At 45.9% G+C, this 26,378-nt stretch overlaps 2 protein-coding genes across 7 annotated transcripts; one reads left to right on the forward strand and one right to left on the reverse strand.

The window, feature by feature from the left end:
* Positions 1-1,947: 1,947 nt before the first annotated feature.
* On the reverse strand, positions 1,948-18,071 carry LOC116736569 (coiled-coil domain-containing protein 136). Of its 6 annotated transcripts, none has more exons than XM_032589092.1 (11): positions 17,962-18,071; positions 12,784-12,957; positions 11,826-12,110; positions 11,645-11,719; positions 11,214-11,513; positions 11,024-11,141; positions 10,705-10,906; positions 10,380-10,514; positions 7,797-7,909; positions 5,715-6,017; positions 1,948-5,495 (listed from the first exon to the last, which is right to left on the reverse strand). In XM_032589092.1, exons 2-9 carry the CDS (start codon positions 12,833-12,835, stop codon positions 7,805-7,807), a joined length of 1,272 nt encoding a protein of 423 aa, XP_032444983.1. In that variant the 5' UTR covers positions 12,836-12,957; positions 17,962-18,071; the 3' UTR covers positions 1,948-5,495; positions 5,715-6,017; positions 7,797-7,804. The 6 variants fall into 6 exon arrangements, with proteins under 6 accessions (XP_032444983.1, XP_032444981.1, XP_032444982.1 ...); XM_032589090.1 differs by lacking the exon at positions 17,962-18,071 and adding an exon at positions 13,726-14,167; XM_032589091.1 differs by lacking the exon at positions 17,962-18,071 and adding an exon at positions 13,148-13,318.
* A 112-nt stretch (positions 18,072-18,183) lies between these two features.
* On the forward strand, positions 18,184-24,621 carry drd4-rs (dopamine receptor D4 related sequence). The gene is made up of 5 exons (XM_032589096.1): positions 18,184-18,288; positions 19,838-20,115; positions 20,197-20,309; positions 21,866-22,530; positions 24,054-24,621. Exons 2-5 carry the CDS (start codon positions 19,876-19,878, stop codon positions 24,254-24,256), a joined length of 1,221 nt encoding a protein of 406 aa, XP_032444987.1. The 5' UTR covers positions 18,184-18,288; positions 19,838-19,875; the 3' UTR covers positions 24,257-24,621.
* Positions 24,622-26,378: the final 1,757 nt, after the last annotated feature.

The following is a 26,378-nucleotide window of genomic DNA, read 5'->3' on the forward strand; positions in this document are numbered from 1 at the left end:
CTAGCTCTACACCGCCCGGTTGTAAATCCTGCTGCTGTTTCTGAATCGCTGAACGGATTAAAAATCTGCTGCTGGATCAACACTGTAAAACATTTGAAGTTGGTTTAACTTGGAATGAACGTTCACCTCCTGCCTTTAAAAACGATTTAAGTCAACAAGAAAATTGTTTTGGTTTTAGCTCAGAAATTAAAGTTCATCAAGTTGATTTAATAGTCAAGTTGTCCAAGTATTGTTTAAGTGTATTAATCTTGAATTGTGAGTTTTAACTTAATGCTGCAAATTAAACCAAATAGTTATTTTACAATATGCAAGAAAAAATTGACCCGACCTAAAGAGCTCACAATATCAAGTTCAGATAATTATTTTACTTTATAATAATTGAAATTCTTGTTTCAAATGGCAAGAACAAAATTTCTGATCTTATTAATTTTATTAAACATCACAACAAATTCTGCTCAGAACATTTAATGTGAACACATTATCCTCAAGCTTTAAAATAAACATCTGCATAAATAACAATCTTCCATCTCAGGATACAAAAACATGCCGCTAAGCATTCTGGGAAATAGTTCCCACTCCTGTCTTCTTCTTCTTTCAGTTTTTTTTCTCTCCCCTCCAGGGTCTTTTGTGGCTCTAATGTCCCTTATATGAAATATTAGGCTGACAGGAAAGGGGGGAAGACATGCGGCAAATGTCGCCGGGTCCGGGAATCGAACCCGCGACGGCTGCATCGAGGACTGTTCAGGGCCTCCAAGTGTGGGTTGCACTGTCCCCTACGCCACCACGGCACGCCCCTTCTTTCAGTTTTTTAAGTGCTAACCTAGAAATGATATTTTATTCAACTCTGAGGATTGACAAAATGAATAAAAGTTCAATTATTACTGTAAGTTTATCTTTCACAGATTCATATTTAGACTCAAAATCTAAATTTATTTGACTTAGAGTAGAAGATAGTAGACACAACTAAATGTGGCTCAAATGTTTTACAGTGAACCAAACATGAAGCAGCATTCAGCTTCTATGCACCACAGATCTGGAACAAACTTCCAGAAAACTGAAAAACAGCCAAAACCCTGAGTTCCTTTAAATCCAGACTGAAACCAGCAGGTTATTTGCTTTTGAAACCTAATCAATGGAATATTGATTGATCCTGATTACCTTTTGTTCCTTCTCTTCTTCCTGCCAGTGACGCGTCGTTTCCCTCCTGATTTCTAGTTGAAGGTGGAAAATTCCTGATGAATGTTTAATGAAAAAAAAAGAATAAAAACTTAATAGAAACCAGACGGCAGCGACTGAAGAATCCAGAGGCGTCAGTCGGTCGGTCAGAGATTCTGGAACAAACGGATCGATTAGCGACAAAGGAAACTATCAAATCTAACCCAACAAAGCAGAAAATAAATAACTAACTAACTAAGATAAGTAACAACTGACTGATATCATCAAAAAGAATAACTAAAGCAAACCACAAAACAAATGATCAAAAATAAAATCCCCAAAATAACTAAAGATCCTGACAGTTTGATTATTGTTTCAGTTTTTATAAATGGTTTAACGTGTTTCATCTTAACAGGAATGAAAGATTTAAACCGAGGAAAACTCTGATGTGATGGAGAAGAGGAAGTGGATTTCTGGACTTCCTGTTTCTGTGTCCAACAATCATAATTCAAGTTTTCTCTGCTTCAGATCTGAAGCTTCCAGATATTCAGCAGAAAGAAACTCATGGAAAATAAAGTCTTTGTTCTGATAAAAGTATTTAGACAAAAATTCCCACCTAGTTTTAGCTTTTGTCTGCTTTTTTAAAAGCTTTAATAATTTATTATATTTAATCATTTCTAATATCTTTCTGAATAACTTTGCTATTAGTATATTTAGAATAAAATAAAATAGAAATACTCTTTATTGTTGTACAATCTGTCCATTAAAATGATGAAAACTTTCAGCCTTGGAAAAGTTCTGCTGTGAGACATAAAACATTTTTATTAGTGCAGAAAATTACAGAACAAACATCTGAGCTGAACTTCTGGATCAGAACCATGCAGGTTATTAATGTTGGTAGCGTCGCATGCAGAATGACAGTTCAACATCGTTTTCTGATAAACAACTACAGCTAGATTATTGACCTTTGACCTCCAGAGACAACTCAAGATAATCCCAACAAATTGGAAAGCTGAAAAAACTCAAACTAAGTTGTTGTGATGTTGGTGTTCAGGTCTGAGTACGGAGTTTATGTAGAGCCCAGTTTGATTCAAACTACAGACAGCAAAGAGCCAGGAGGTCACCGCCGGACTCTTCTATCAAAAACTGAAGACATTAGATTGTTTGCTAAAATGTTCATGTTGATCTCTGCTTGGCTGACATGCCAGGAATTTACAGAAAGTCTAGAAAAGCTGCAGGAAGCTGCTGTGACCAGGTTCTCATCCAGCAGATCCTCCCTTTTCCTGCAGCTTTTCAGACGTTCAGTTTTCTAGACTGTTGCAGACATTTTTACAGCTGGTTCATGAAAAGTTTGGTTCTCACGCTCGTCCTGGCAGGTCCAATAACCAGACACATCGACTTCAGACTGTGTGCAGGAATTTCTTGCTCCAAGGCACTGCGTCTCCGCTGATCAGGATCAGTTTCGTTTTACTCTCTATATTTTGGTCTCCAGTCAAATATAAGTATAAACTTACCTAAATACGGAAAAGCAGAAGAGATTGTTACCTGACAAAATGTTCAAACCTAGAGAGAAAATCAAATCTGGTAAGTCTAACCCTCCGATCATCATTCAGTAAATGTGGATTATTCTAATAGCTAAAGAATCCTACAATGTTTTTTATGCACTACATTAAATCATATTGGAGAGAATCAACATCCTCACTAGCACATTTTTACATTGAGGAGACATTTATGCAACAGGCAAAGTTTTCTTTATTCATCCTGTCTGAACTGGGAAGTTAAGAGTTGGACTAGTTTAGTTTCACAAAAGGTACAGGACATGGAACATCTTCTCTCATCATATACTGAGCTGGTAGCATCAAGTTTTTATCCATATTATTTACCAGGAGAGTTCACCAGTGTTATTTTGGCAGCTGTTTCCGTCCCACCATCAGCTGCACATGAAGTCATCAGTTCAGTTGTTGCTAAGCTACAACCACAACACCCAACGTGTTTGTGACAATATCTGGTGATCTAAATTATGTCTCACTCTCTGCCGCACTTCCAACATTTTAACACTCAATCAGCTCTTCTGCCAGACAAAACTAAATGTTTCCTCAGCAACAAATTCTAGATTTGTTGTGAATGTCAGGTTTGCATACATCACTGCAAGACCTCCCCTTAGAAAATCAGATCACAATGTTATTTTTCTCTGCCAGGAGTATAAAGCCGTTATTCAGAGGCAATCTCTAAAGAAGAATACTGCGAGAAGACAATCACAGGAAGCTGAAGAAACCATGCTGGCTTGTTTTGAGGCTACTGATTGGATCGCTCTCTGCCAGCCTCATGGAGATGACATCAGAGCCATTACTGATCTGAACCTCTGTGTAGACGGCAGCGTCGCCACCAAAACAGAGAGAATAACAAACCCTGGATCAACAGGGACCTGAAGAAACCAAAGAGCCTTTAGGGAAGGAGACGGGGAACAGAAGCAGCTCCAGTCCAGATCAGAGACAGAAGAACAGGAAGAACCTGGAGGACAAACTGCAGAGGAACCAAATCAGAGAATCAGGAAGGAGGAAGATCTCAGGCTGCGAGCAAAAGGAGGATCAGATGGACGGATTGTTCCAGCGTTGTGGAAGACATCCCGCTTTATTCTGCGCTCAACGATTGTAGACCTGTTGCCATGACGACCCACATTATGAAGGTCCAGCAGTCCGACTCCTGTCATCTCCAGAAATACTCAGATTACTCTGCAGCTGTCAGAGGATCAAAGCTGGTGGACAATCATCCTTACTGCCAACAAGTGATCAAGAGAAAGGTCAAAGGTCAAACCCTGTTTCCATCACAGCAGAGGATTATAGAACCCCCAGTGTTCATCTGGACAGACTGGACTGGAGACAGAGAAGGGTCTATAGGAGGACCAGAACCAGAACCAGAAGAGGCTCGACAACCTGATTAAGAACCCTGGTTCTGTTCTGGTTCTGTTGGGCCTCTGTAGTGTGCATTTCTTTTCTCTTTGGGATTAAAGGAATATTTTGGAGCTGAATTAAATCAGAGCTACTTTTCCAGTCAGTTTTTCCCCCATTAGACCCCCCCCCCCCATCAAAATAAACAAAGCTTTATTGAACTGAATCCCATGAACAGTCTCTTACACAAATCTGTGCTAAAATATTTGAACTTTTAAAGCAACTTTGGTATCACCACAGTGTAATCAGTTAAATAAGCTCCATGTTTCACTGCTACATTGGCTGCTGCACAACGACAAACACAGAAATGGAAGTTTTGTCACTTTATAAAGGAATTATTAGAGAAAATAAAGCTCAGTCATTAGATAAAAACACAAGAAGCATCAAGCAGACTGAAGCAGAGTCAATGGATGAAGAAAACATTAAAGTTCTCCTTGCTACAGTTTCTAGTAGTCAGAGCTACTCAGTATGTGCAAAGTGTTACTTTAGTTCAGGAAGAGATAATAAAGAGCTAAATACATGTAACGTGTCTGAAATGTCAGCAATAAATCATTCATTTATCAGCTGGACAGTGGAAAGACCTTCCCTCACATCACCGACGGATTCAGCGCCTAAACACTTCCCTTCAGAACCAAACGGAACCAAACAGAAGATTCTTCTCTCCAGCAATCAGGGCTGCAGAGGAAGCTGCACCGCCCCCTGGCGGATGCTAGAGAGAATTGTTGGCTTGATGTGCAATTTGCAGAAGACTGAAACATGAGAGTTTCCAGAAAGTTGCCAACGTGTGAACCAGGTTGCTCTTCTATGGGATGAACTAACTGGAGGGAGAGGAGAACATTTTACAACATCTGGGTTTGATGCTTTCTGGTGGAATTCAATCTGCAGAAAGAGGAAAAGTCCAAAAACGTTGACCTGAAACTTGACATTTAAACAACCAACTTTAGCAGGTTTTCTGTGAAAAATCTGCATGTCATTATAGTTCAAGTTATTATTATTAAATGATTGTTTAAAATTAGATGCAAACCTAAAAATCCAGATTTATGAACCCGATTCCCCAGGCTGGAAAGAAGGACCACTTTGGGTGAAGTTCTGATGTGTGTTTGAGAACGGGAACGTTCTCCGCTCATTGACTGATATTTACCTCAACATTCCAGTTTGCACTCAGTCAAGGTGAAAGTTGCTCATATCTATGGTTTGAGTCGGTCATCAGACAAGCTTCATGTTAACTGATGAACTTTGAAACTTTGCTTCTTGTGTCAGATTTAGTTTTTGATCAAATGGTGATTAATTTAAAAAGCCTCTAATTAATTACATTTTCAAAGGCGTCCAACCATTTTAACATCATGGTATTTTTCTGTAGGAGTTCTGTCAGTTCACACATCCAACACGTTGCTCTAATGCAGCGTTTCTTAATTCCGGTCCTCAGGCCCCCCTGCCCTGCATGTTTTAGGTGTTTCCCTTCTGCCACACACCTGGATTGAATCTATGGGTGATCAACAGGTTTCTGCAGCACTTGATGGTCATGCAATCATTTGAATCAGCTGTTCTGGAATAGAGGCACATCTAAAACATGCAGAGCAGGGAGGCCTGAGGACTGGAATTGAGAAGCACTGCTCTAATGCTAGCTGTGGAATAAAAATGGATCATAGTGGTGGATCTGCAAAGCCCAGAGCTGAATGACCCGCTGACCTCCAGGAACAACAACCAGTCTTTCCTCCACTCTGACGTCTGTGCAGAGTTGCATCATGGAGACATCATGGATGGATGAGAGCAAGCCAACAGGTTCCCACAGCATGCCGTGAGGTCACTTCCTGTTAGTCCTCAGGCCCTGGTAAATCTGGGGACAACCAGAACCAAAATGGCCGCCACCGCGACCGCCGCCACCGCCATGTTCCAGCCTTCAGAGTCGCTTTTCTGGAAACAAAAAAAGAGAGTCATGTTAGAAGCATCTGTGAAGGAGGATCACTGTCACTTCACGCTCCTGACAGCAGGTCTTCTGCTGAGTCGCTGTTGGTGAAAATAGATGATCCTGGTGAGCTCATCAGCGCCACCTGTCTGTGGCCCAGACTGAGATTAACCAGTTTCTATGAAACCACGCTGATATTTAACAAGGAGACAACTCCTGTTCTCCATCCCAACAACCAATCACACACCTGCAGGTCATGACCACAACCACTGAAGACAGCAGGGTTGAACTTCTGACAGATCAACCAAAAACTGTCTTCATGCTGTCAGAGACCTGATGAAGGGTCAGGGGAATAAATCATGTTCAAAATGACCAAAACAAAAGATCAGGCACATTTTATTTTGCTTCATGTTTAAATGGAAGGTGCATTGATGGATTACTAGTTCATCCCTTCAATCTTAACGACCAGTTTCCCAGAATAGCCATTTTTCAGACTGTAAACTCATCATTTTACATCATAAGTCATCCAGAGGAGGTTTGCACCTTTAACCCCTTAACTGCCACCCCCAAAACACTTCAACCTTATCCAAAGGGCACATGAGGACACTGCCATTGCCAACCAATGGAACCAATGAAGCCTTAAAATGTCCTAAGGTGACATTCTTTCCAATGACCAACAGGGGGAGTATGTAGACTGCTAAGAATCTCTGACGGTCTACATCCCCAAAGTGGGTCCTTGAGGTCCGGCATCCTGCGTGTTTAAGTTCTCTCCCTGGTTTAACGCACCTGGATCCAATGATGGCTCATTAGAAGGCCTAAGAAGATCACTGACCTGCTGAGACGGTTGTTACTGCCACCATGGAGAGAACTAAAACGTGCAGGATGCCGGCCCTCGAGGACCAACTTTGGGGACCCCTGGTCTACATACTGGTCATACTGGTGGATCCTGCTATGATTCCACCTTCTGCGCTCACAACCAATGCAAAGTCCTGACAGGAGCTCCACCAACATGGAGCCACAGTCACGATGGTGTTGTAACCACATGAGACCAGTGAGGCCAGTTCACCACAGCTTTATCTTCCCAGGTCAGAAGCTCCTCTAGAAAGTTCTGGATCTACCTACTAGATCCGTCTTAGTCAGATGAACCAAACATCCAGGTGAAGTGAACCTTTCTCCTCTGCAGAGGAGGAAGTGTTTGAAGGGCTGATTCCACTAACTAAAGACCGCCTCTGCATACTGAGCTCCATCCAGAAATGATGACATCATATGAAACCACTAGAACCTGATTAGAATCTCTCAGCCATAGTGAGGAGCTCACTCTGTTTTTGATGCCCCATGAAGACTCTGCACCTTCCTCATGTGGCTGTTGGGTCTCTACCCACAGTGAAGTCAGCCATCCCCAACTAAAGCTACTGACAAAAGATAGTGATGGTGAAACTGCATACTGCCTCCAACCCTGTTTTACAAACAGGTAACATCAGAGTGCATACTTCGGTTTAATGGACGTTATCTTTGCTCTAGAAAAGCTCCTTCTGTCCTGTAACTGGTTTCCAGTGGGAACATGGCTTCCCACTGGAAACGAGACACGGTGTTCTTCTTTATAGTGACATTTATTCAGGCTCATTCTCATGATATCAGTGCAGCCTTTGCTGAGCATGTCTGAATGACACACAGAGATCAGGAGCACCATCAGGTTTCATCTCCACTAGCTGCACTAAGGTGCTCTGAGCAGGTTCTCGTTTATCAGCCATTCTTGGCTGCAGAAAGAAGCAAAGCCATGGCCATACCTGGTCCCTTAGGACGCCAGCTCCTCCCACCAGCACCAAATCAACGCCACTATAACAATCAATCCTATGAACGGGATGGAGAGGACGGGGGGCTCTGAAGGACGGGTGCAGTTCTGGGAAGAAGACAGGGTGGGGTGTAGAGGGAGGAGGGGAGAGGAGAAAATAAAAGCAGAAAATAATCTAAGTACTAACATGAGAAGGTGTGACAGGGAGAATATCGACAGGGACTAAATAAAATGTGACTGGATGAACAGAGAGAGAGATTTAAAGACTGGTAGGTCAAGCATAACAGAATTTTATAGTTAACAGTATAAAATTCATATTAAACAGATCTGACGATGCTCAGTCGAACACATGCAGACAAACAGATGGACAAGAGATAACTGAAGCATGCTCAAAGGCAAAATGCTCAGCCAACATGCTAACGCTCTGTCACTGTGACGGTCTAAGGAGCATCTGTAGGGTCACACTGGGGCCATGAAGGGTTGGACGGACTGGTTTACCCACCACGAGCCACAGAGTTAGAACAAAATAAGGGAACACTTTGATAAAGATGGATGAAGGAGGAAAGAAGCTGCTATGCAAAACTCCCAAACCAAACCAAGAACAGGTCCAAGACCAAGAACCTGACATTTGCTTTTGTTCAGAAGGTGCTTCGTGTTTTACCTGCAGGGGGAGCCAAAGACATTAAATTACAGCTACATGTTCAAATGTTAGAACTAGGAGACTGTAGAGCACAGGTGTCAAAGTCCAGTCCTCAAGGGCCGGTCTCCTGCAGTTTTTAGATGTGCCATAGGTACAAAACGCTGGAATGAAATGGGTTAATTACCTCCTCCTGTGTAGATCAGTTCTCCAGAGCCTTGCTAATGACCTAATTATTCTATTCAGCTGTGGTGCAGCAGAGGCACATCTAAAAGTTGCAGGACAGCGGCCCTTGAGGACTGGAGTTTGACACCCCTGCTGTAGAGATAGAATCCCTTCATGTTTGGACTTAGAACCATCTGTCATGAGGAACAACCCAGGGCAGGTACCTAGCTACCAGGGGTTAGCATTAGAGCCAATGAAGTACTGTCCAATAGCTTTGATCAATCTCTGCACTGAGGTCAACAAGATAAGAAAAGTGAAGTTCTACCAGAGGCAAAAGCTTCAACCTACACACCAAGATGAGAACCAAAGACGAGTGAAGGTCCGACTGTCAGTCGTGAAACGTTGAAATGTTCACCACAGATGAAGACACCCCCAATCTGTTCACTGTGAAGGTAATGAGATTGTCTTTGTGCGATATGTTGTTTCTGTGATCCTTTCTGAGACGGATCCTACGAGCCAGGACTGGCTAGACATCAGGTCAGAACCAGAACAGCTTTCAGATTAAAACCATGGACTGGATGATTCCACTCAGGATCCTGATCCACCAGAATAGAAAAGCAGTGTGACTGAACTCTCATGAACATTCAAATCTCCCAGGCAATGATTGGTAGCCAGGGCCACAGAATTGTTTTTTTTCTATTATTATTTTTTGGATTTAGTGGCCTTTATTTCACAGTAGATTGACAGGAAAGAGGGTTGAGAGAGAGGGGGAAGACATGCGACAAAGGTCAACGGGCCGGGACTCAAACTCCTGATGACCTCCCAACATGGGTCACGGACTCCGCCGCACTCGGTCTGCCCTGCAAACCACTTCTGTTCCAATAACGGTTTTACTTTGATGCAGATTCAGACTGAAGTCACCCAAGACCTTCAGAGAGGACCATCAGAAGTGTTCACATTTAATTTAAATTCACAGATTGATCTCAACTTGTTCAGTGAACTGTTTTTAAGAGTCCCAATACAGTTAGGTGTCAGCTCACCGCAGTACCTGGTCAAGTTCCTGAAACCATGAACCAGCCAGACCAGCTGGTGCTGTCCAGGTTTAGGTCTGGACCCTACGATGGGTCAGAAATCACAATTTCAAGCTCAGAAGTCATTTTAGTTCTAAATTGACTAAAGAAATGACACGTCTGCTTCAGCCAGATCTAGTCTGAATTAATGGATCTCCTTAATAGACTGCAGAGCAGATGAAGCAGCAGGAACGTCTGTCTCACATAAAGAAAACAAACTTCAAGTTTCTATCAGATCTGGTGAACCAGGATGCAGCCGTACTGGGATCCCCTTTCAGCTGGAAGGCTGCTGGTTTGATCTTTTGCTTACTACAATCCCCATAGTCATGAGCCCTTGAGCAAACTTTTGGGTCATGTGACACCCTCTCTGGGGTTCCTCATCAACATGTAGACGGTCTCCATCAGTCAGTTTAGCAGACACCGAGGCAGACACATGGAGAAAACAAATGTTCTCAAAAATGTTAAGAAGCTTGCAACTAAAAGTTTAAAGGCCTGCTGCAGAGTTATCAGCCAGCATGCACACACATGGACAGTAGTCATGGCAACAGAGGGCTGGACTCTCAAGGCATCTGAGGTTTCACCTAGCAGATCTTTGTTCTTACCTTGGAGGGAACCTGGTGTTCCTCACTGACTACTTCAGAAACCCTGAGCTGTCTGACTTTCAAAGCAGGACCACCCAGCTCCCACTGACCTTCTGACCTCTTACCTGCAACTTTCGTCCCAGCAGCTCCTGCAGCTCCGCCTTGCAGCTCTGCAGCTGCAGCTGGAGAGCTGCTCGCTCCCGCTGGCTGCCTTCGTGCAGCTGCTGCAGCTCCTCCAGCTCCTTCTTTAGACCTTCACACTGACACAGGGAACATCCACGCCTGGTGTTCATCAGACAGCAGTGGCAGGCTGGTATTAATGACACCATAACTTACAACTGAGTTTAACCACCGGATAAAAAGCAACCAGCTGATCCCGAAAATAGCAAACATTTATACGAATCTACTGAAAACCAGAGAGCAGGAAGCAACGGGAGCTAAACCCGATACCTCCAGCTGGACCTTGAGAGCCAACTCTTCTGCCATTCTCAGCTGGACCTTCAGGGTCCTGATTTCATCCTGGACCGCTGACGAGTCCAGATTCTGCAGTCCGGGTTTGGACTGGGACAGAGTGATGTAGGAATCCGCCTTTAGCTGAACCTCCTCCTCAGTTTGGCCCTCGACTCTGACTTCCAGGTACGAGTCACCACACCTGAGACAACCAGGGAAGAAGGGTGAGAACATTCAGCTGATCCAGTCCTTCGCCGCCTACCAGAACCAGCAGCAATGTTTCAGTCTTAGTGCTGAACATTGGACCGGAACCACTCACATGTCTCGTTGCTGCAGCAGTTGCTCCAACTTGTTGCTCAACTCCCTGTTGTTGCTGCTCAGAGTCTGACGCTCATCGGTCAGAGAAATGACCTCTTCCTGCAGCTGAGTCACATCACCTGAACACAGCACCGCCCATCAATCAGCAGATTCCTGACTGGTCCCGACACGAGGCCGCGTTGCTAGGTTACCTGACCGGGCCGTGCGGCGGCTCTTCATGCTCAGCTCGGCTCTCAGCGAGGTGACCTCCAGCTCGTACTCGGCCGCCGTGGCGTGCAGGTGCTGCAGCTCCACCCGCAGGCGGCACAGCTCCTCCTGCAGGGAGGCGATGTCGTTCTCCCTCTCTGCCGCCGCCTCCTCGGCCGCCTGCTGCAGCACCAGAACCTCCTCCTGAGCCGAGCGCAGCTCCTGCTGGACCTCCACCAGCTCGCTCTCCTTCTCCTTCTCCTCCTCCAGGCTGCTCATCTCCTCCTGCGCCGACCGAAGCTGAGCTGCAACAAGAGAGACATGACTCAGTCAGGCAGCGTCCACACGCCGAGAGGACCGGTCAGAACCGGGCCAGAACCAAACCGGGTTGGAACCCAGTTTCAGTCCAGCAGAGTCAGTGTGTGGCTTCCTCCACCTTGCAGCCTCTGGATCTGCCGGGTGAAGCTCTCCGCCTGATGGGCGCTCGCCAGCCGCTCCTCATCTAGCAGACCTTTGGAGGACAAGCAGAGGTCAACTAGGTTTTAAAAAAGCACACATTGAATATGGGTCAGTGGTGTTGCTATGATAACAGGTGACCAATCCTGACCAATTCTCACCTTGCAGCTCCATGAAGCTCTCTTCGTGTCGCTGAGAAACCTCTCGAGTCTCATCCAGCTCCAGGAGAAGTTGCAGCACCTGAGCTCTAAGCTCCTCCAGATCCTCCTCCTCTTCCTGATCTTCTTCTTCAGACTCCCTCTCCTTCACTTCCATCTCTTCCTCCTGCTGGCCCTTCTCTCCGTCTCCCTCAGGCTCCTCCTTCTCCTCCATGGACTCCCTCTCCTTGGCTGTCAGGGTATCGGCCAGCATGCCGGGTTTGTCCTCCTTCAGCTCACACAGCTCATCTGCAGACAGTCACACAAGGAGTTCCTGAAATGCTGCAGCAGCTTCCTGGCTCCAGACATCAGGAAACTCAAGAACCAGCCTGAGGAGTCTGTCCTCTGGCTCCCTCTGGTGGTGAAAACTCAACAAATCAATCCATCATGAAAACTATTTTAAATGTTTCAAAATTCAACATTAGGAAAACGGCAGCATAAAGTGATGATTCCTGCATTTCCTGGGAGGAAGACTGGAACGTTAGGGCAGCAGGGCCTTCATCCTCACCTTCATCACCATCACCATCATCCTCACCTTCATCATCACCACCTTCACCATCACCCTCACCTTCATCACCATCACCTTCATCCTCACCTTCATCACCATCATCTTCATCACCATCACCACCATCATCTTCATCCTCACCTTCATCACCATCACCACCTTCATCATCATCATCACCTTCATCATCATCACCACCTTCATCATCATCACCTTCATCACCATGTTGGGGAGGAAGACCCTATAGTGACTCTGAGGGCAACTGGATGTTTGATGATGGTTTGGGAGGACAAGATGGCCGCACAAACTCCTGGAGAATTCACCTCCAGAACCGCCCAGAGAACCCGTCCAGACTCACAGCCACATCAACACTGACTGATGCTTTCCTCACAGAACTACCAGAACCTCTTCATCACTGACCAGAGGGGTCCAGCACCTCCTCGATGACGGGCGGCAGCCGGAAGCCGTCCATGATGCGACCGATGCAGGAGGAGCTGCTTCTGACGGCGCAGAGTGTCGGTGGGGGGGTCAGGGGTCAGGTCACGACTGAGAGAGACGCAGTACCTTCTTCATCCTGCAGGGGCCTTGAGAAAACTGAGGATGGAGGCAGAGACAGGAGGACAGCGAGGAGATCGTTAAAGATTTGATTATTTTAATGGATTTTCTGATAATGTCTCAATTTAACATCCAGAGCAAAAATACTAGAGCAGAAAAACATTTTCTAGGGAGATCTGAACATTTTTCATAAAATCAGATCTGGAGACCAAGGGACGCAGATCCGGACCTCTGACCTCCGGGTGTTCTACACCAACATCTTTACTGTCATCGTCTCTTTGACCAGAATCAGGTCCGCTGGGTCAACAGGAGGACCGGTCAGCACCAGGAATCATCCTTCATGTTTCACTGCAAAAGATGTTCATGCGGACCCACTGACCTCAGAACCGCCCAGAACATCCAGAACCAGAACCAGTCCAGAACCAGAACATCCAGAACCAGTTCAGAACCAGAACATCCAGAACCAGTCCAGAACTAGAACCAGTCCAGAACCAGAACCAGTTCAGAACCAGAACACCCAGAACCAGAACCAGTCCAGAACCAGAACATCCAGAATCAGAACCAGTCCAGAACCAGAACATCCAGAATCAGAACCAGTCCAGAACCAGAACCAGTTCAGAACACCCAGAACCAGAACCAGTCCACAACCAGTCCAGAACCAGAACCAGTCCAGAACCAGAACCAGAACCAGAACATCTTGTTTCTCTTGTTGTTTTTCTGTTTTCGGCTTCATCATCATAAATGTGGAACTGCTCCTTTAATGTGCAGCAGCAGCTGAACCTGCTGCATCAGGCGATGAAGACGTACCTGATGAAGAGCTGCTGCTTTCTGCTTCTCTCTGGATTACTGCAGTCCTCTTCCTCCTCTTCCTCGGTGTCCTATATTTCCCCCTCAGTGTCCGCTCCGCCTGCAATGCCGACTGACGTCACTCGATGCTTCCAACCCTCGCCGCTCATGACGGGAATACAGAGCGGAGCCGCAAGACGCAACGTTTAACTGTTTCCTACCAGGAACTCCTCTTCCTCTTGTCCCTCCTCTTCCTCCAAGCTTCCCGATCAGCTGAGGTCTGATGAATCTGTGCAGGAGAGCCTTCCGTTCGCAGCAGACGGGAGAACGAGACCCGAGACCCGGTTCAGAGCTGCTCGGTGTTCGTCACTGCTAGAAACCGTAGCTGCCTCCATCCGTCTGGAGCGGTTGCTAGGCAACAGAGACTTCCAGGCTGAGAAACAGAGGAAGAGTCAGCCAGTCAGATATCCAGTCAGTCTGGGTTATTCAGGTCCATCACAACTCTCCAGAGCCTCCTGTGATCAGGTCCAGTTCTTCTCTGCAGCCCTTTGCCTCTAATCCAGGAAGTCGAATTTAAATTCGAGACTAAAATCAAGAGGGATTAGTGAAAAATGGCGACACGTTTGCTGCTTACAGCAAGATGCTGATCTAGAGGATCACATCATCTGCTTCCCGTTGGGAACTTCCCAGTTCTTCTGACTTGCTTCTGTTTTCCATTCCCAACCCAACGGATCGTGACGAAGCCTCCATCTCTCCTGGAGATTTGATGGATCTGATTTAGTCTCTTGACTTGCAGCTTCTCCTGTTTCACTACATTTTAAACCTGAAATTATTCTTTTCACTGAGTTTTCAGGGGGTTTTCGGTTTAAATCTTCGAAGCGGTTCAGTTTCTATAGTTATCAGCGTGTGAATGTGATGCGCTTTGGGTCCTCTGAACCTGATAAAGCGCGATGCGAGTACCGGCAATCAGAAACAGCGTGATCCGGTCCGGGAGTTTATTATTACCAGAGGTGAAGAGTAACGACTTACATTTACTTGAGTTTTTTGGGTCCTCCACTTATTATTACTAAAAATTAATGACACAGGGTCAACCTTCTTTCTAATGTTTAAGCGAGAAGTCACTAGCGTTGTCCACTGTCGCCCCGTGCTTTCTCAGGGGCAGAGCAGCTGCAGAGTTGATGACTGCTGTCTGCTTTTAGTATCTTGACGTAATAACATACATTTGAAAAAAGGCTTTAAATGAGACGACATCAGGTTAAAAACGGTCAAGTTCAATACATGAATAAAAGTTATAATTAATGATTCCAGGTAAATAGGTGGAGATGACAGTCTGATGCTTCTTTATTGTTTGGTTGAATAAGTCGAACTGTTTATGGAGTTATTGGATTAAACTTTTTACCTCATCTACGATTGTAAAACTTTTATATTAATGGGAAGCTGCAGGTTTAAAAGCTGAAAAGTTTCTGGTTTCTGGTTGAAATACATTCAGCATTTTTCCATTTCTATCATATTTTTCATAACTTCAAACAGTCATGTTTCTCTTGTATTCCAGTCCGACTCTAGGTCCTGTTTGGAGACGTCTTTATGCACTGGCATAGTCAAAGTCCAGACTCAGACTGATTTCAGTGGGAGGACCTTCAGAGAGCAGAGCGGAGCCTCAGTTAGCTCTAAATGACGCTGTCGCTCCTGACCAGCAGGTGGCAGCAGAGGAGCAGAAAGCTTTTCATCTGCTTAATCATTTAAATTCAACATAATTTATTCACAGATGTGGATTCTGATTCAATGTTTTGATCTAAACAAGTGAGTTTAGTCCAAGTTATTATTTAGTAAATTGTAACTGAATGGAAGCAATGTCTGGCAGATTTCAGATTTCAGAGAGTCACTGATCACCAGGTCAGTTTACAGGTCTGAGCAACACTCTGCAGAAGATGAAGCTCATCTCAGTTTCTCCTCCTCTGATCAGGCTGGAGTCCAACATCTTCACATCTGGAGACAATTAGGAAACTTCTGGAGCCGTTCCGTCTCTCAGCAGACAGCGGATCAACAACGCCTGATGTCAAGGAAGTGGTTTCATTTCTAAAGCACAGTGATGAAGGAGAACAGCGATGGCTGCTCTCTGCTGTACTTGATGGAAAGTCATGTGACCAGGTCCTCAGACTCCTGGACGAAGAGCGAGAAGCAGCAGCTTTATCTCTGCTCCTCAGATTCAAACCTTCGTTCTCCTTCAACCTTCTGACTCCATCAGATGGAGATCTGGAGAACCTGCTCACAGCTCCAGTTACGAGAACATGAGCCGCTCCCAGAGGCTTCCTGTCCGTTAGGAGATCCACTTCCTGTTTACTGAATCTGAATTTAAATTCACAAATTTCATATTTCTAAACCTCATTTGTGGACAATGGGAGCCGATCTTCCTCACCTGGTTCCATCACTCTCCCTGTGAGTTCACGTCAAAACCAATGACTGGATCATCAATGCTATTATCAGAACTGCAATCATCGTTGTCGTTTTATAGATTGTTTTGTTGGGGGTGTTTTTTAATATAAACCCTTTTTAATCGTTTGATAGCATCAATTGGTGGTCCAGTGAGAAGGACAGCGGCCATCTCCCTCCAGAAACCCAACTCTGGATTAATCCTCATCAAACCTTTGAGGTAGAGCTGGTTCTCTTGATGAGGAAACACCGACTGAAGCTGCTGGCCTTCCTCGTCCTGCTACTGATGGTCAACCTGCTCAGTGACCTCTTCCAGAGGAACATCGGCTCTGCAGAGAGGATGGATAAATATGGTCTCCATTAGGAACCAAATGAAATGTGTGAGCGGCTTGTGTTGAACCTCATTAGTCCAGCTTCGCTCTATAATCCGTTATTTAAATGAAGCGGCAGGTTTTTCCAGCAAAGCAACAGTTTAATAAAAGTGTTGCAGCCTCTTTGGCAGGTTTAGTTAAACTGGGGAGTTTTTCTTCTCCAGTCTCAATGAGGTCATGAATTATTTATGAAACATGCGTCCAGCAGGATGAATGAGGATAAAAGAGCATTTCTGCAGCTTCCTCTCACAAATGCTAATAACACAAACTGATTAGCATGAGCAGCATCCTCCTCGCCTCTCAGCCCATTATCAGAGTCAGAACAATCAGGTCTGGTCCTCCAGCCGCTGGAGCCAAGATCGCAGAGGTCGCTCCAGTTGATCTCACAGGGAGATGTTGCACCACCCCACCTGACCACATCATTGTCGTAAAAACCTCTCCAGCTCTCCACCAGCGAGGGAGACTCCAGGTCTGGTCCCGGCCCAGTTCAGCCAGTACACACACTGGACTCGGTCTTGTCTTAAAGATGCTCCGACTTGTGGATGAAGGTTCCCTCCATGTGAGAAACACTCCTGAAGAATATTGGAAGTTTTAAGAAACCAAGACGAACCTCAGGTCCTTCAACGAGGCGGCACCAGTCCGGAAGAGCCACATGGACCCACAGAGACCTTTGGACCTGGGCCAGAGGACCAGCAGGACCCTCACCCCACCAGACCTGTGTCTCAGAACCAACCTGTCTGGGGTTAACAGGAAACAGCAGAGCCTACAAAGTTCTACTGGACCTTAGTCTGGTTCTGTTGAGCACATCTGGACTTCAGGAACATCTCAGTGCCTGACCTTAGGTCAGAACCAGAGGTCCCCAACCCGGCCCTCCATGTTTCAGGTGTCTTCCTGCTGCTGCAGCCCCTGGAGGACAAAGGAGGTACTGCAGGTGTTCTAGAGCGGAGAACATCTAAAGCAGGGGTCTCAAACTCCAGTCCTCGAGGGCCGCAGTCCTGCAACTTTTAGATGTGCATCTGCTGCCCCACCTGAATAGAATAATTAGGTCATTAAGGCTCTGGAAAACTGATCTACACAAGGAGGAGGTCATTAAGTCATTTCATTCCAGTGTTCTGTACCTGTGGCACATCTAAAAACTGCAGGACTGCGGCCCTCGAGAACTGGAGTTTGAGACCCCTGATCTAAAGGGTTCACGGCTAACTTGAGCACCTCTGGTCTACACTACGGTGTCCCTCAGGGCTCAAGCTTAGGTCCAATTTTCTTAATACTGCCGCTCTACGCTGATCACACTCGGCTCTTTACTCGCCAGATGACCTCTGACCCTCTGATGGACATTTTCGAGGACATTTTCCATATTAAGTCAAATTCTCTTTGTTTTTAGGTTTCAGATCTGGGTTGAGACTCAAACTCAGGACAAAACAGCAGCGCTAACAACGGCCTCAATTAATTCACTCACCTGTGATGAGGTGATGGTTCTGGTGGTTCTGGTTCCAGCAGCAGAGGAAGAGGATCCAGCTGGATTGATGAAGAGGAGGCAGTCTTCATCGCTACTGACTGCCGGCCAATCACAGCGCAGCAGCAGAGAGAGAGGGAGTGAGGAAGAGGAGGAAGGCTTTGGATGCTGAATCTTTTTATAGAAGCAGAAAGTTATTCAGCGGAGCTGGGAGCAGCTACAGGTGGAGGACGGACAGATGGACGGACGGGATGGACAGGACGGACCCAGAGACATGAGAGACAGGAAAAACAGAAGAGGAGGAAGCGGCAGAGAGGAAGCTCTGAAACTGTGAGTTTGACTCTTCTTCTTTCACTACGTTTTGTTGGTTCTCGTTCTACTGAAATGCTAAAATGTCGACTTTCATTCAATCAAAGCCAGAACCGGCTGGCACTGCAGCAGAACTTCATGAAGTTCTGACCCGGCCAACCATGTTAGAACCAGGAGGTCCAGACAGACAGAGGACTGTCTCTGCCTCCAGGATTATTGTTGTCTTTTATGGATTATGGAAAATGTTTTTATTATTTGTTCTTATTTATTATCTTTAAGTTTTTAGTTTTATTGGCAAACGACAGGAAACGTAACTCTGATTCCTCGAACGTCTGATGACAGACTGACTTTGAGATGGCCGGCCCGGGTTCTGTTAGCTGGTCCAAACTGGGTCGTCACCAGAACAACAATCCCAAACACAATAGAACCTTTAGAGCGTGCTGAAGGACCAAGCTGCTGGAGGGGCCTAGTCAAAGTCCAGATATCAGCCTGGCTGAAATTATGAGGCATTCAGAAACCTCTGGAGTCGACCCGGTTCCAAAGCAGTGGGTCAGGGGTTGGTCTCTGATTGGCTGGTTGGTCGGAGCTTTGGGTTCTGCTGTTTCCATCTCTGCGGGGTTCAGGTCCTCGACCCATTTATGAATCACAGACATTTTCTCTGCCTGATTTTTAATGTAAATTCATGTCATGCTGGAGGCTTTTATTGTGAAAGGATGACCTCCCCCAGCTCAGCTCCTCTTCATCAGATTACAGCAGATGTGACAGATGTGCTCCTAATTTATATTAATGAAAAGATTATGGATTATAAACACACCTCAGTGTCATGTGACGTCATAACCTGATGACCTCATTGCTTCGTTATGTCACTTCCTGTTGCTGCACATATGATCCATATCTGCCGTGATGGTCCTGCTGAAACCTGGAGAACACCTGCTGAGGCTCCGCCCCTGCTGTCTTCCATGCTCTGATTAGCATGATCACTTCACATGGAGGAAACCGCCTTCACGCCTGTTGCTATGGTTACTGACTCAACATGACTCTCCTCTTCGTCAGAGGAGACAAAGAGGAGGCGCTGCAGCCCATCAGAGCCCCCAGCGCCAGGTGGGCTGCAGCGCCTCCTAGTTACCAAGTTTCATGAGACCCTCGGTGGACCGGCTGGTCCAGGTCAGAGGTTCTGACCCAGACGACACCACGAGGCGGTCCAGCTCGGCCCGTTCTTCCTTCAAACATGTCTCAAAGTATCCAGTCCCCTCATGCTGGTTCCCAAATGACTATAGTTCTCTAGACTTTGACTAGGCCATTCTATTGTTGCTCTGCTGCTGTGTTTGTTGTTGACCCAGTTTGGACTGAGCCTCAGCTGATGGACTCACATTGACTTCTTCAGCTACTCCCTGCAGCCAGACTGGTTCAGGGTCATGACTTCTGACCTGCTAACCTTCTGTGGGTGAAGCTTTGGGGTTTCTGGTCATTCCTCTGAGCCATTACTTTAATTGAGTGTCAGTGAGGTGAGCTCCCTTCCTCTATCATTCTCTTGTTAACCCTCCAACCCCTCTGACTCAATGTTCTCCAGATGAAAGCTACAGGCCAACCCTAACCCAGCTCTCCATCATGGAAAATGTGACACTTGGCAGCCCTGCAGGAGAGGCTCGCATGAGGGACTACAACTACCTGGCCCTGGTTCTTGGTGTCCTGTTGATCCTCATCATCATCCTGGGAAACGTTCTGGTGTGTCTGAGCGTGCTCACAGAGCGCTCTCTGAAGACCGCCACCAACTACTTCATCATCAGCCTGGCGGTAGCCGACCTGCTGCTGGCTGTGCTCGTGCTACCGCTCTACGTCTACTCTGAGGTCAGTCAGATGTTCTGGAGGTGGAGAGGTGATGATGTTCAAGATGAACCGACTGTGACTGTGAACTGTGACTGTTCGTAGTTCCTGGGAGGAACCTGGACTCTGAGCACCTCCATCTGTGATGCTCTGATGACCATGGATGTGATGCTCTGCACTGCCTCCATCTTGAACTTGTGTGCCATCAGCGTAGACCGGTAAGTTGCTCCTGGAACCCTCCAACCCATCGTCCTTCATGTTATGCAACATATTCTCTTATCTGAAGCAGGGTGACAGGGAGGAGCAAGGAAGGCCATGGGAGTGAAGGTTCAAGAAGAGATGCTTTAGCTCAAAGTTTGTCTCTTCCGATAGAGAGGTTGTCAGGTAACACCTACTGTATTTTGGACTGTGTACCTGCAGACTACGGAGGGTGTCCAAGCTCACCTCAATACCTTCTACAAGTGACCAAATGAAAGCTGTTCTCACATTTTCAGGGCAAGTTTGAGCTCATTTGCTCTCCAGGTTAAACTCATTCAAGTCGGATCTCTGTCATTCGTTCTGGTTGAGGTGTCCATGGCCTAGTTCTCAAGGTGTGGTGGAAAGGAGAGTCTGTTTTGGAACCTGAGGGCCTAAACCCTAGAGTAACCCTGCCTGCTGTCTTCTGGTCCAAGGTTAGACTCTGCCCTATGTGAAGGAGTTCAGGTGTTTTGCTGTCTTGGTTCTGAGTGGCAGGACACTCAGGGTTTCTTCCACAGTAATGAAGGTGTTGTTCAAAGATGTAGTGGTGGAAACCTAAACTGAAAGGTGACACTCTGGTATCTCGTCTATCTAGTTCCTACCCTGACTCATCCTTACGGGATATGAAAGAGGCCAGAACCCAGGCCTCATTGACCGGACTAAATATCCCTTCTGGACTTGGAACACTTTGGGAACCTGCAAGCAGAGGTTAGAGAGTCTAAAGCTGTCCTCTGGATTCCCCTAACCTTGTACATATGGAAGAAGACGGACAGACAGATGGACGGATGGACTCTGGATATGATTCGTGCATCAAACAGCTCAACTTCCATCTCTTCGGTCCTGATGCTGCTTCTATCCAGATACTGTTTGCTTCTAATTGCTTTCTTCTTTATAGACCTAATTAGCAGCTGCCTGGCACCAATCATCATTAACATTTTCAGACAGAAGCCTTCAGGTTTAATGGAAACATTTCCATTTAAATGGTCATCATCCTCTACAGCTCTTTACTAGAAATTCATTATCCACAACAATGAAATTTAAAGCTTCGGCCATTAAACATGTTACTAGAGACGTCACATTGATGCTCACAGGACAGAAAAATGGTCTTTTCTCATCCAATCTCCATGGTAATAAATGAAACTGCAGCTCGTTATGGAGATAACAGATTCTTTTCTGGTGCTCCAGTTTGATGAGTGAAAATGGGTCCAATTAACAACTTTCAAAGTGTTAAAAAATGTAATAAAACACCTCAGTGAATCAAAGATGGTTGAGACCACACATATATATTTTTAGGACCAAGGGTGAGAAGCTATATTTGAAGCCTAGCAGCTGAGCAGAGGCTGTCGCTTGGCACATGACTAGATGTTTCTGCAGCTCTTAAAAGAAGAGAGAGAACATATGAACCCATTCTGTCAGAGTTCAGAACATCTTATCAGTGTGATGAAAAGTTCAGTGCATCCAGTAAACTCTGTGTTGCTTCCTTTCATGGGATCTTCTAAACTTTAGTCTGAATTAAGTATGTCTGCTTATATTGCAGGTACATCGCCGTCGTAGTGCCCCTAAAATACAACAGAAATCAGTTCAGTGTTCGCCAACTGACACTCATCACCGCAACTTGGGTCCTATCTCTAGGCGTGGCCAGCCCAGTCATCTTTGGTCTGAACCAGGTGCCGGGTCGGGATCCGACGGTCTGCAAGCTGGAGGATGATTATTTTGTGGTGTACTCATCAGTCTGCTCCTTCTTCGTGCCTTGTCCAGTCATGCTCTTCCTCTATTACTGGATGTTCCGCGGCCTGCGACGTTGGAGCAGTCGGAGCCGGTCCCAGGCCCATCGGGTCGGCCGGAGAGGTCTTTCTTCTCATCTGGCCTTGGCTCTGCGTAGAGCTAAAGACACACCTGGTAGCCAGGAGAAGGTTGTTTACACAGTGCCTCCTATAAGCCCCACCTCTCCATCCATATTCTCCATGGCAACGCCATGTGCGACTCTGCTGACAGAGGAAAACCAGCACGGGGCAGTGATGGCAGCTGATAGCGACCCGGTGACCACTCAGATGGACAGTGTGTCGGACGGCGAGCCCACCGGGAGGTGGGAGGGAAGCAGTCGCAGAGAGAACGCCACTAAGAGAGGACGAAGGACCAGCAAGACCAGCCGGGTCAGTGGGAGGGAGCGCAAGGCCATGAAGGTTCTACCGGTCGTTGTTGGTGAGTACCAGAACCAGGACGGCTTCAAACTGAATCATAAAATCCTAGAACACATTTCCTGTCAGGATGAACCAAATATGTTTGAAAAAAATTCTTTTTTTTAAATGAACTTAAGTAGATTATTTAAAAAAACTGAAGAATCCACCCTTAAATACATCTTTATCATCCTGTTTAGTATAGCTTTGTTCTCATCACTCTATGGCCAGGCTGTTCTGCTCCACATGTTACGATGAGTTCATCTCTACCACCAAACATGTCTTCTGCAAGAAGTGAGGAGAAGGTCTCTGACCTTAGAGCCTAAAGGGCTGAAGACGACCAGGCAGCAGCTGCAGGACCACAGGAGGTTTGCCTCATTGTGATGCTTGATATCTTCTCCAGAGTGACAACGATCACATGTGAAGCAGCAGCAGAGCTCCAGCTAACGAGCCGGGGTTGCCTCATTCATCTGAAAAGAATCTGAGTTCAGTTTCGGGACGATCAACAGCAGGGTCATAATTAAGAGTTAATGCAGGCAGACATCTGAGAGCAGCTTCCACAGACAGCCTCCTGAAACTGGGTCCATACTGGGACAAGGATCCCAGCAGCACATCGACAACAGAGCAAGGCGTTCTCATGGTGTTGGACTTCATTCATTTCTGGCTCTGTGCTCCACCAGGTCCGTTTACCAGTTTCAGGACCCAACCAGAACCCCTCGGTGTAAATTACCTTGAGAAATAATGAGATTGGTTATATAGAAACAGGCTTTAATGCCGAAAAATGATCAAATCTTACATGCTATAAATCTCATCCAAATGGATCAGAACCAGAGTTACATTCCCCATCCAGCACCGGGCCACTGAGCTCAGCTGATGGACAGAAGACTGGAGAGTTTAGCTTTTTATTCTTCTCTGCAGTCTGTTCCCTCCCTAAAGACCAGTTTAGTCAGTTTCAGTCTGTTTATGTGTGACCCCCAGCAGTCACACATAAGCATGGTTATGTGAGCTGCAGCATGTGTGTAAGCAGATAAAAGAGGCTAAAAGTGATACAGGAAAAGACAGAATCCATAACAATGGTCCAGTCAAAGTCCAGTTCTTAAAGACCTGAAGATGATCTAGGATGAACCTTAGATGTCAGCATCAGCTTGTTTAAAAGCCTTTCAGACGCCCAGCCAGGTTCAGGGAGCAGACTGGAGTCAGTGGACCTGGCCTGGGTGAAGCATGGAGATCTGACCTGTCAGAATAACAGATTCAGAGCCAGACAAGTGTATTTAAACCCACTGATGATACTTTGTTTCTCTGTGTGTTAGTTGACCACAATGCCTCCCAGAATGGGGCAGAACAGTTTCTCCCTGAGAATGACAACAGGACACCAACTGATCTTCAGTTGAGCTGTAGCTTCTGTAAAAATAGAAACTGTTGGAGCTCCTTGGTGTGGAACCAGCTTCACACCAAGGAGCATAAAATTCACATCTTCCTCTGAAGCTGCATCAAGCGCCTGCAGTTTTGCTCCTCTGTGACTGATGCCAGACTGTCTTTGTGTTTCAGGCGTGTTCCTGGCCTGCTGGACGCCCTTCTTCACCGTCCATGTCACCAAGGTGTTATGCCGTTCCTGTAACATCGGCCCCACTCTTATTTCTGTGGTCACATGGCTAGGTTATGTCAACAGTGCTGTTAACCCAATAATCTACACGATCTTCAATGCAGAGTTCAGGAACGTCTTTCACAGGCTGCTCTGCTGCCGGACGTGACGCTGTAAGCGTCGACTATGAACTCAAACGTTCTCTAGAACATCCAGAAGTCGCCTGCTTGGAGTCTGAATCCTCTGAAGTCAAACAGTCTCTTCTTTTAGAGTATTAGTGTGTTTCTTAGAGCGGCCCAGAGGATCAGATATTGGACAGACGTTTCTAGGTATCTGAGTGGTTCCATGTTTTAAAGCTGTTCCAGATCAGGGTGGACATCTTTTTGCTGCAGACAAACAGAAATCTGATTGTTTGATGAAGGTTTTGTAACTTGCATCTGCTGAATCTGTGAAATGGGCATGATGGGATGTAACTGAAACTGATGTTCTCCTTCTGGACAACTAAAACAATAAAGAAGTGAAGAACAAAACTAACTACAGCTAAATGTCTTCTGGGTTTGGAGGCCAGTTGGCTCCATCCTAAAGCAAACCAACACAGAGGATTGAAGAAGGCCTGGTTACATCTGTTGTTCAGATATAACCAGGTAAAGGTAAAGTACCTGTTGTTCAGGTAAAGTAAAACTTCCTGTCTGGTCCAAAGACTCTTCTTTAAGAGTCCTCTTTGCCTGTCCTCATCTCGACTTAGGGCAGGTTAGGGCAGGACCAGAGTCAGACACAACAGCAGGTGTGAAGATCATGTTTTGCAGAGAGAAGTTCTGTTGCTGGTTCTGGATAAGCCTGTTTCCTCTGTGCTGCTCTGGAGCACAAGGCTTTCTGTTGAGATGAATCACATTCCCAGGCCTGGAATCCGTTTCAGTCCCTCCATGATCCACTGTGGAATAACACGTCTTGGGGGCAGAACATCCCAAACCCACTCCTTTGTCCTGAGTCACGAGCCACGAAGCGCCTGGAACGGATCTGAGGTCAGCAGAACCTGAGACTTTGTCCTGAGAGGCGGATTAAAGGTCAGAGCAGCAGGACAAAGACTCAGCTGAGACAGCAAAATGTCATCTGGACAAGTTAACCTTTAACTGTATGAAGAGGCAGAACCTGTTGACAGAACCACAACCAGAACCTCTTTCTGCTTCAGAGTCGAAAGGTTTCAAAATCAGCATCTGGGATCCGAGTCGCTCCTGGTTCAGTGGGTCCACCTCTGGTTCTGGAAACCAACTGGCTGTGGAGGTCCAGAGGTCTCCAGCGCCCTGGTTCCTAGGAACTAGGCAGGAGGCTGAAATGTCTTACTGCAGGGCTTTTCAATGTGTGGGGGATGCCCCCAGGGGCAACAGGGCTCTTTGTAGGGAAAAAAACTATGAGCGTTTACCCAATTTCACCAAGACTATGCTGAACACTAAATGTGCAGGTTTTTAGTATCTAAAGCTACAGTGAGTGAGGAAGCAGAGTCTGGGCCAAGCAAAAATGAAAACAAGGAAGTATAACCAGAAATATTTACAGAAAATCTTTGGGGACCCCCTGATAATCTTAAATATTTTAATTTCCAAATCTTTGGGTGTTTGGATCAGCTATTTCAATTTGATATATCAAATAACTGATGGGCACAGTGGTATTTCAGTATTCACATGAGGGTTAGTGGACTAACAGAAAATGTGCCATATCATTTAAACAAAATTTGATAGGGTGCAGAAATGTAGGCACCCTTGTTATGTTGTTGATTTTAATGTTTTATCCACTTATCACTCATTTATTGGAACAAAAATTGGTTTGGAAAGCTCATTAAGATTTGAACTTCATAGACAGGTGTATACAATCATGAGAAAAAGTACTTAAGGTGGCCAGTTGTTCTCCTCTTTGCATCTCCTGTGAAGACTGGCAACATGGTGACCTCAAAACAAATGTCACATGACCTGAAAACAAAGATCAACACTATGATTTAGGGGAAGGATTAAGACCACAGGCACCGTTCTAGTTAAGCTCAGATGTGGCAGGTCAAGAAAAATATCAGAGGCAGAGAAGAAGAATGGTAAGAACAGGCCACAGACATACGACCTCATCTTGCTGCAGATGGTGTCACTGTGCATCGTTCATCAATTCAGTGCATTTTGAACAAGAGGCTGCGAGGGAGAGTGATGTGGCAGAAGCCTTTTCTGCAAGCACGCCACAACCAAGCCAGCTACATTTTGGGGTAAGGTGCTGCAGACTGATGCATGGCGCCAGAAACACAGCATTCCAAAAAC

Source organism: Xiphophorus hellerii, chromosome 17 (assembly GCF_003331165.1).
Source record: "Xiphophorus hellerii strain 12219 chromosome 17, Xiphophorus_hellerii-4.1, whole genome shotgun sequence".
NCBI classification, from domain to species: domain Eukaryota; kingdom Metazoa; phylum Chordata; class Actinopteri; order Cyprinodontiformes; family Poeciliidae; genus Xiphophorus; species Xiphophorus hellerii.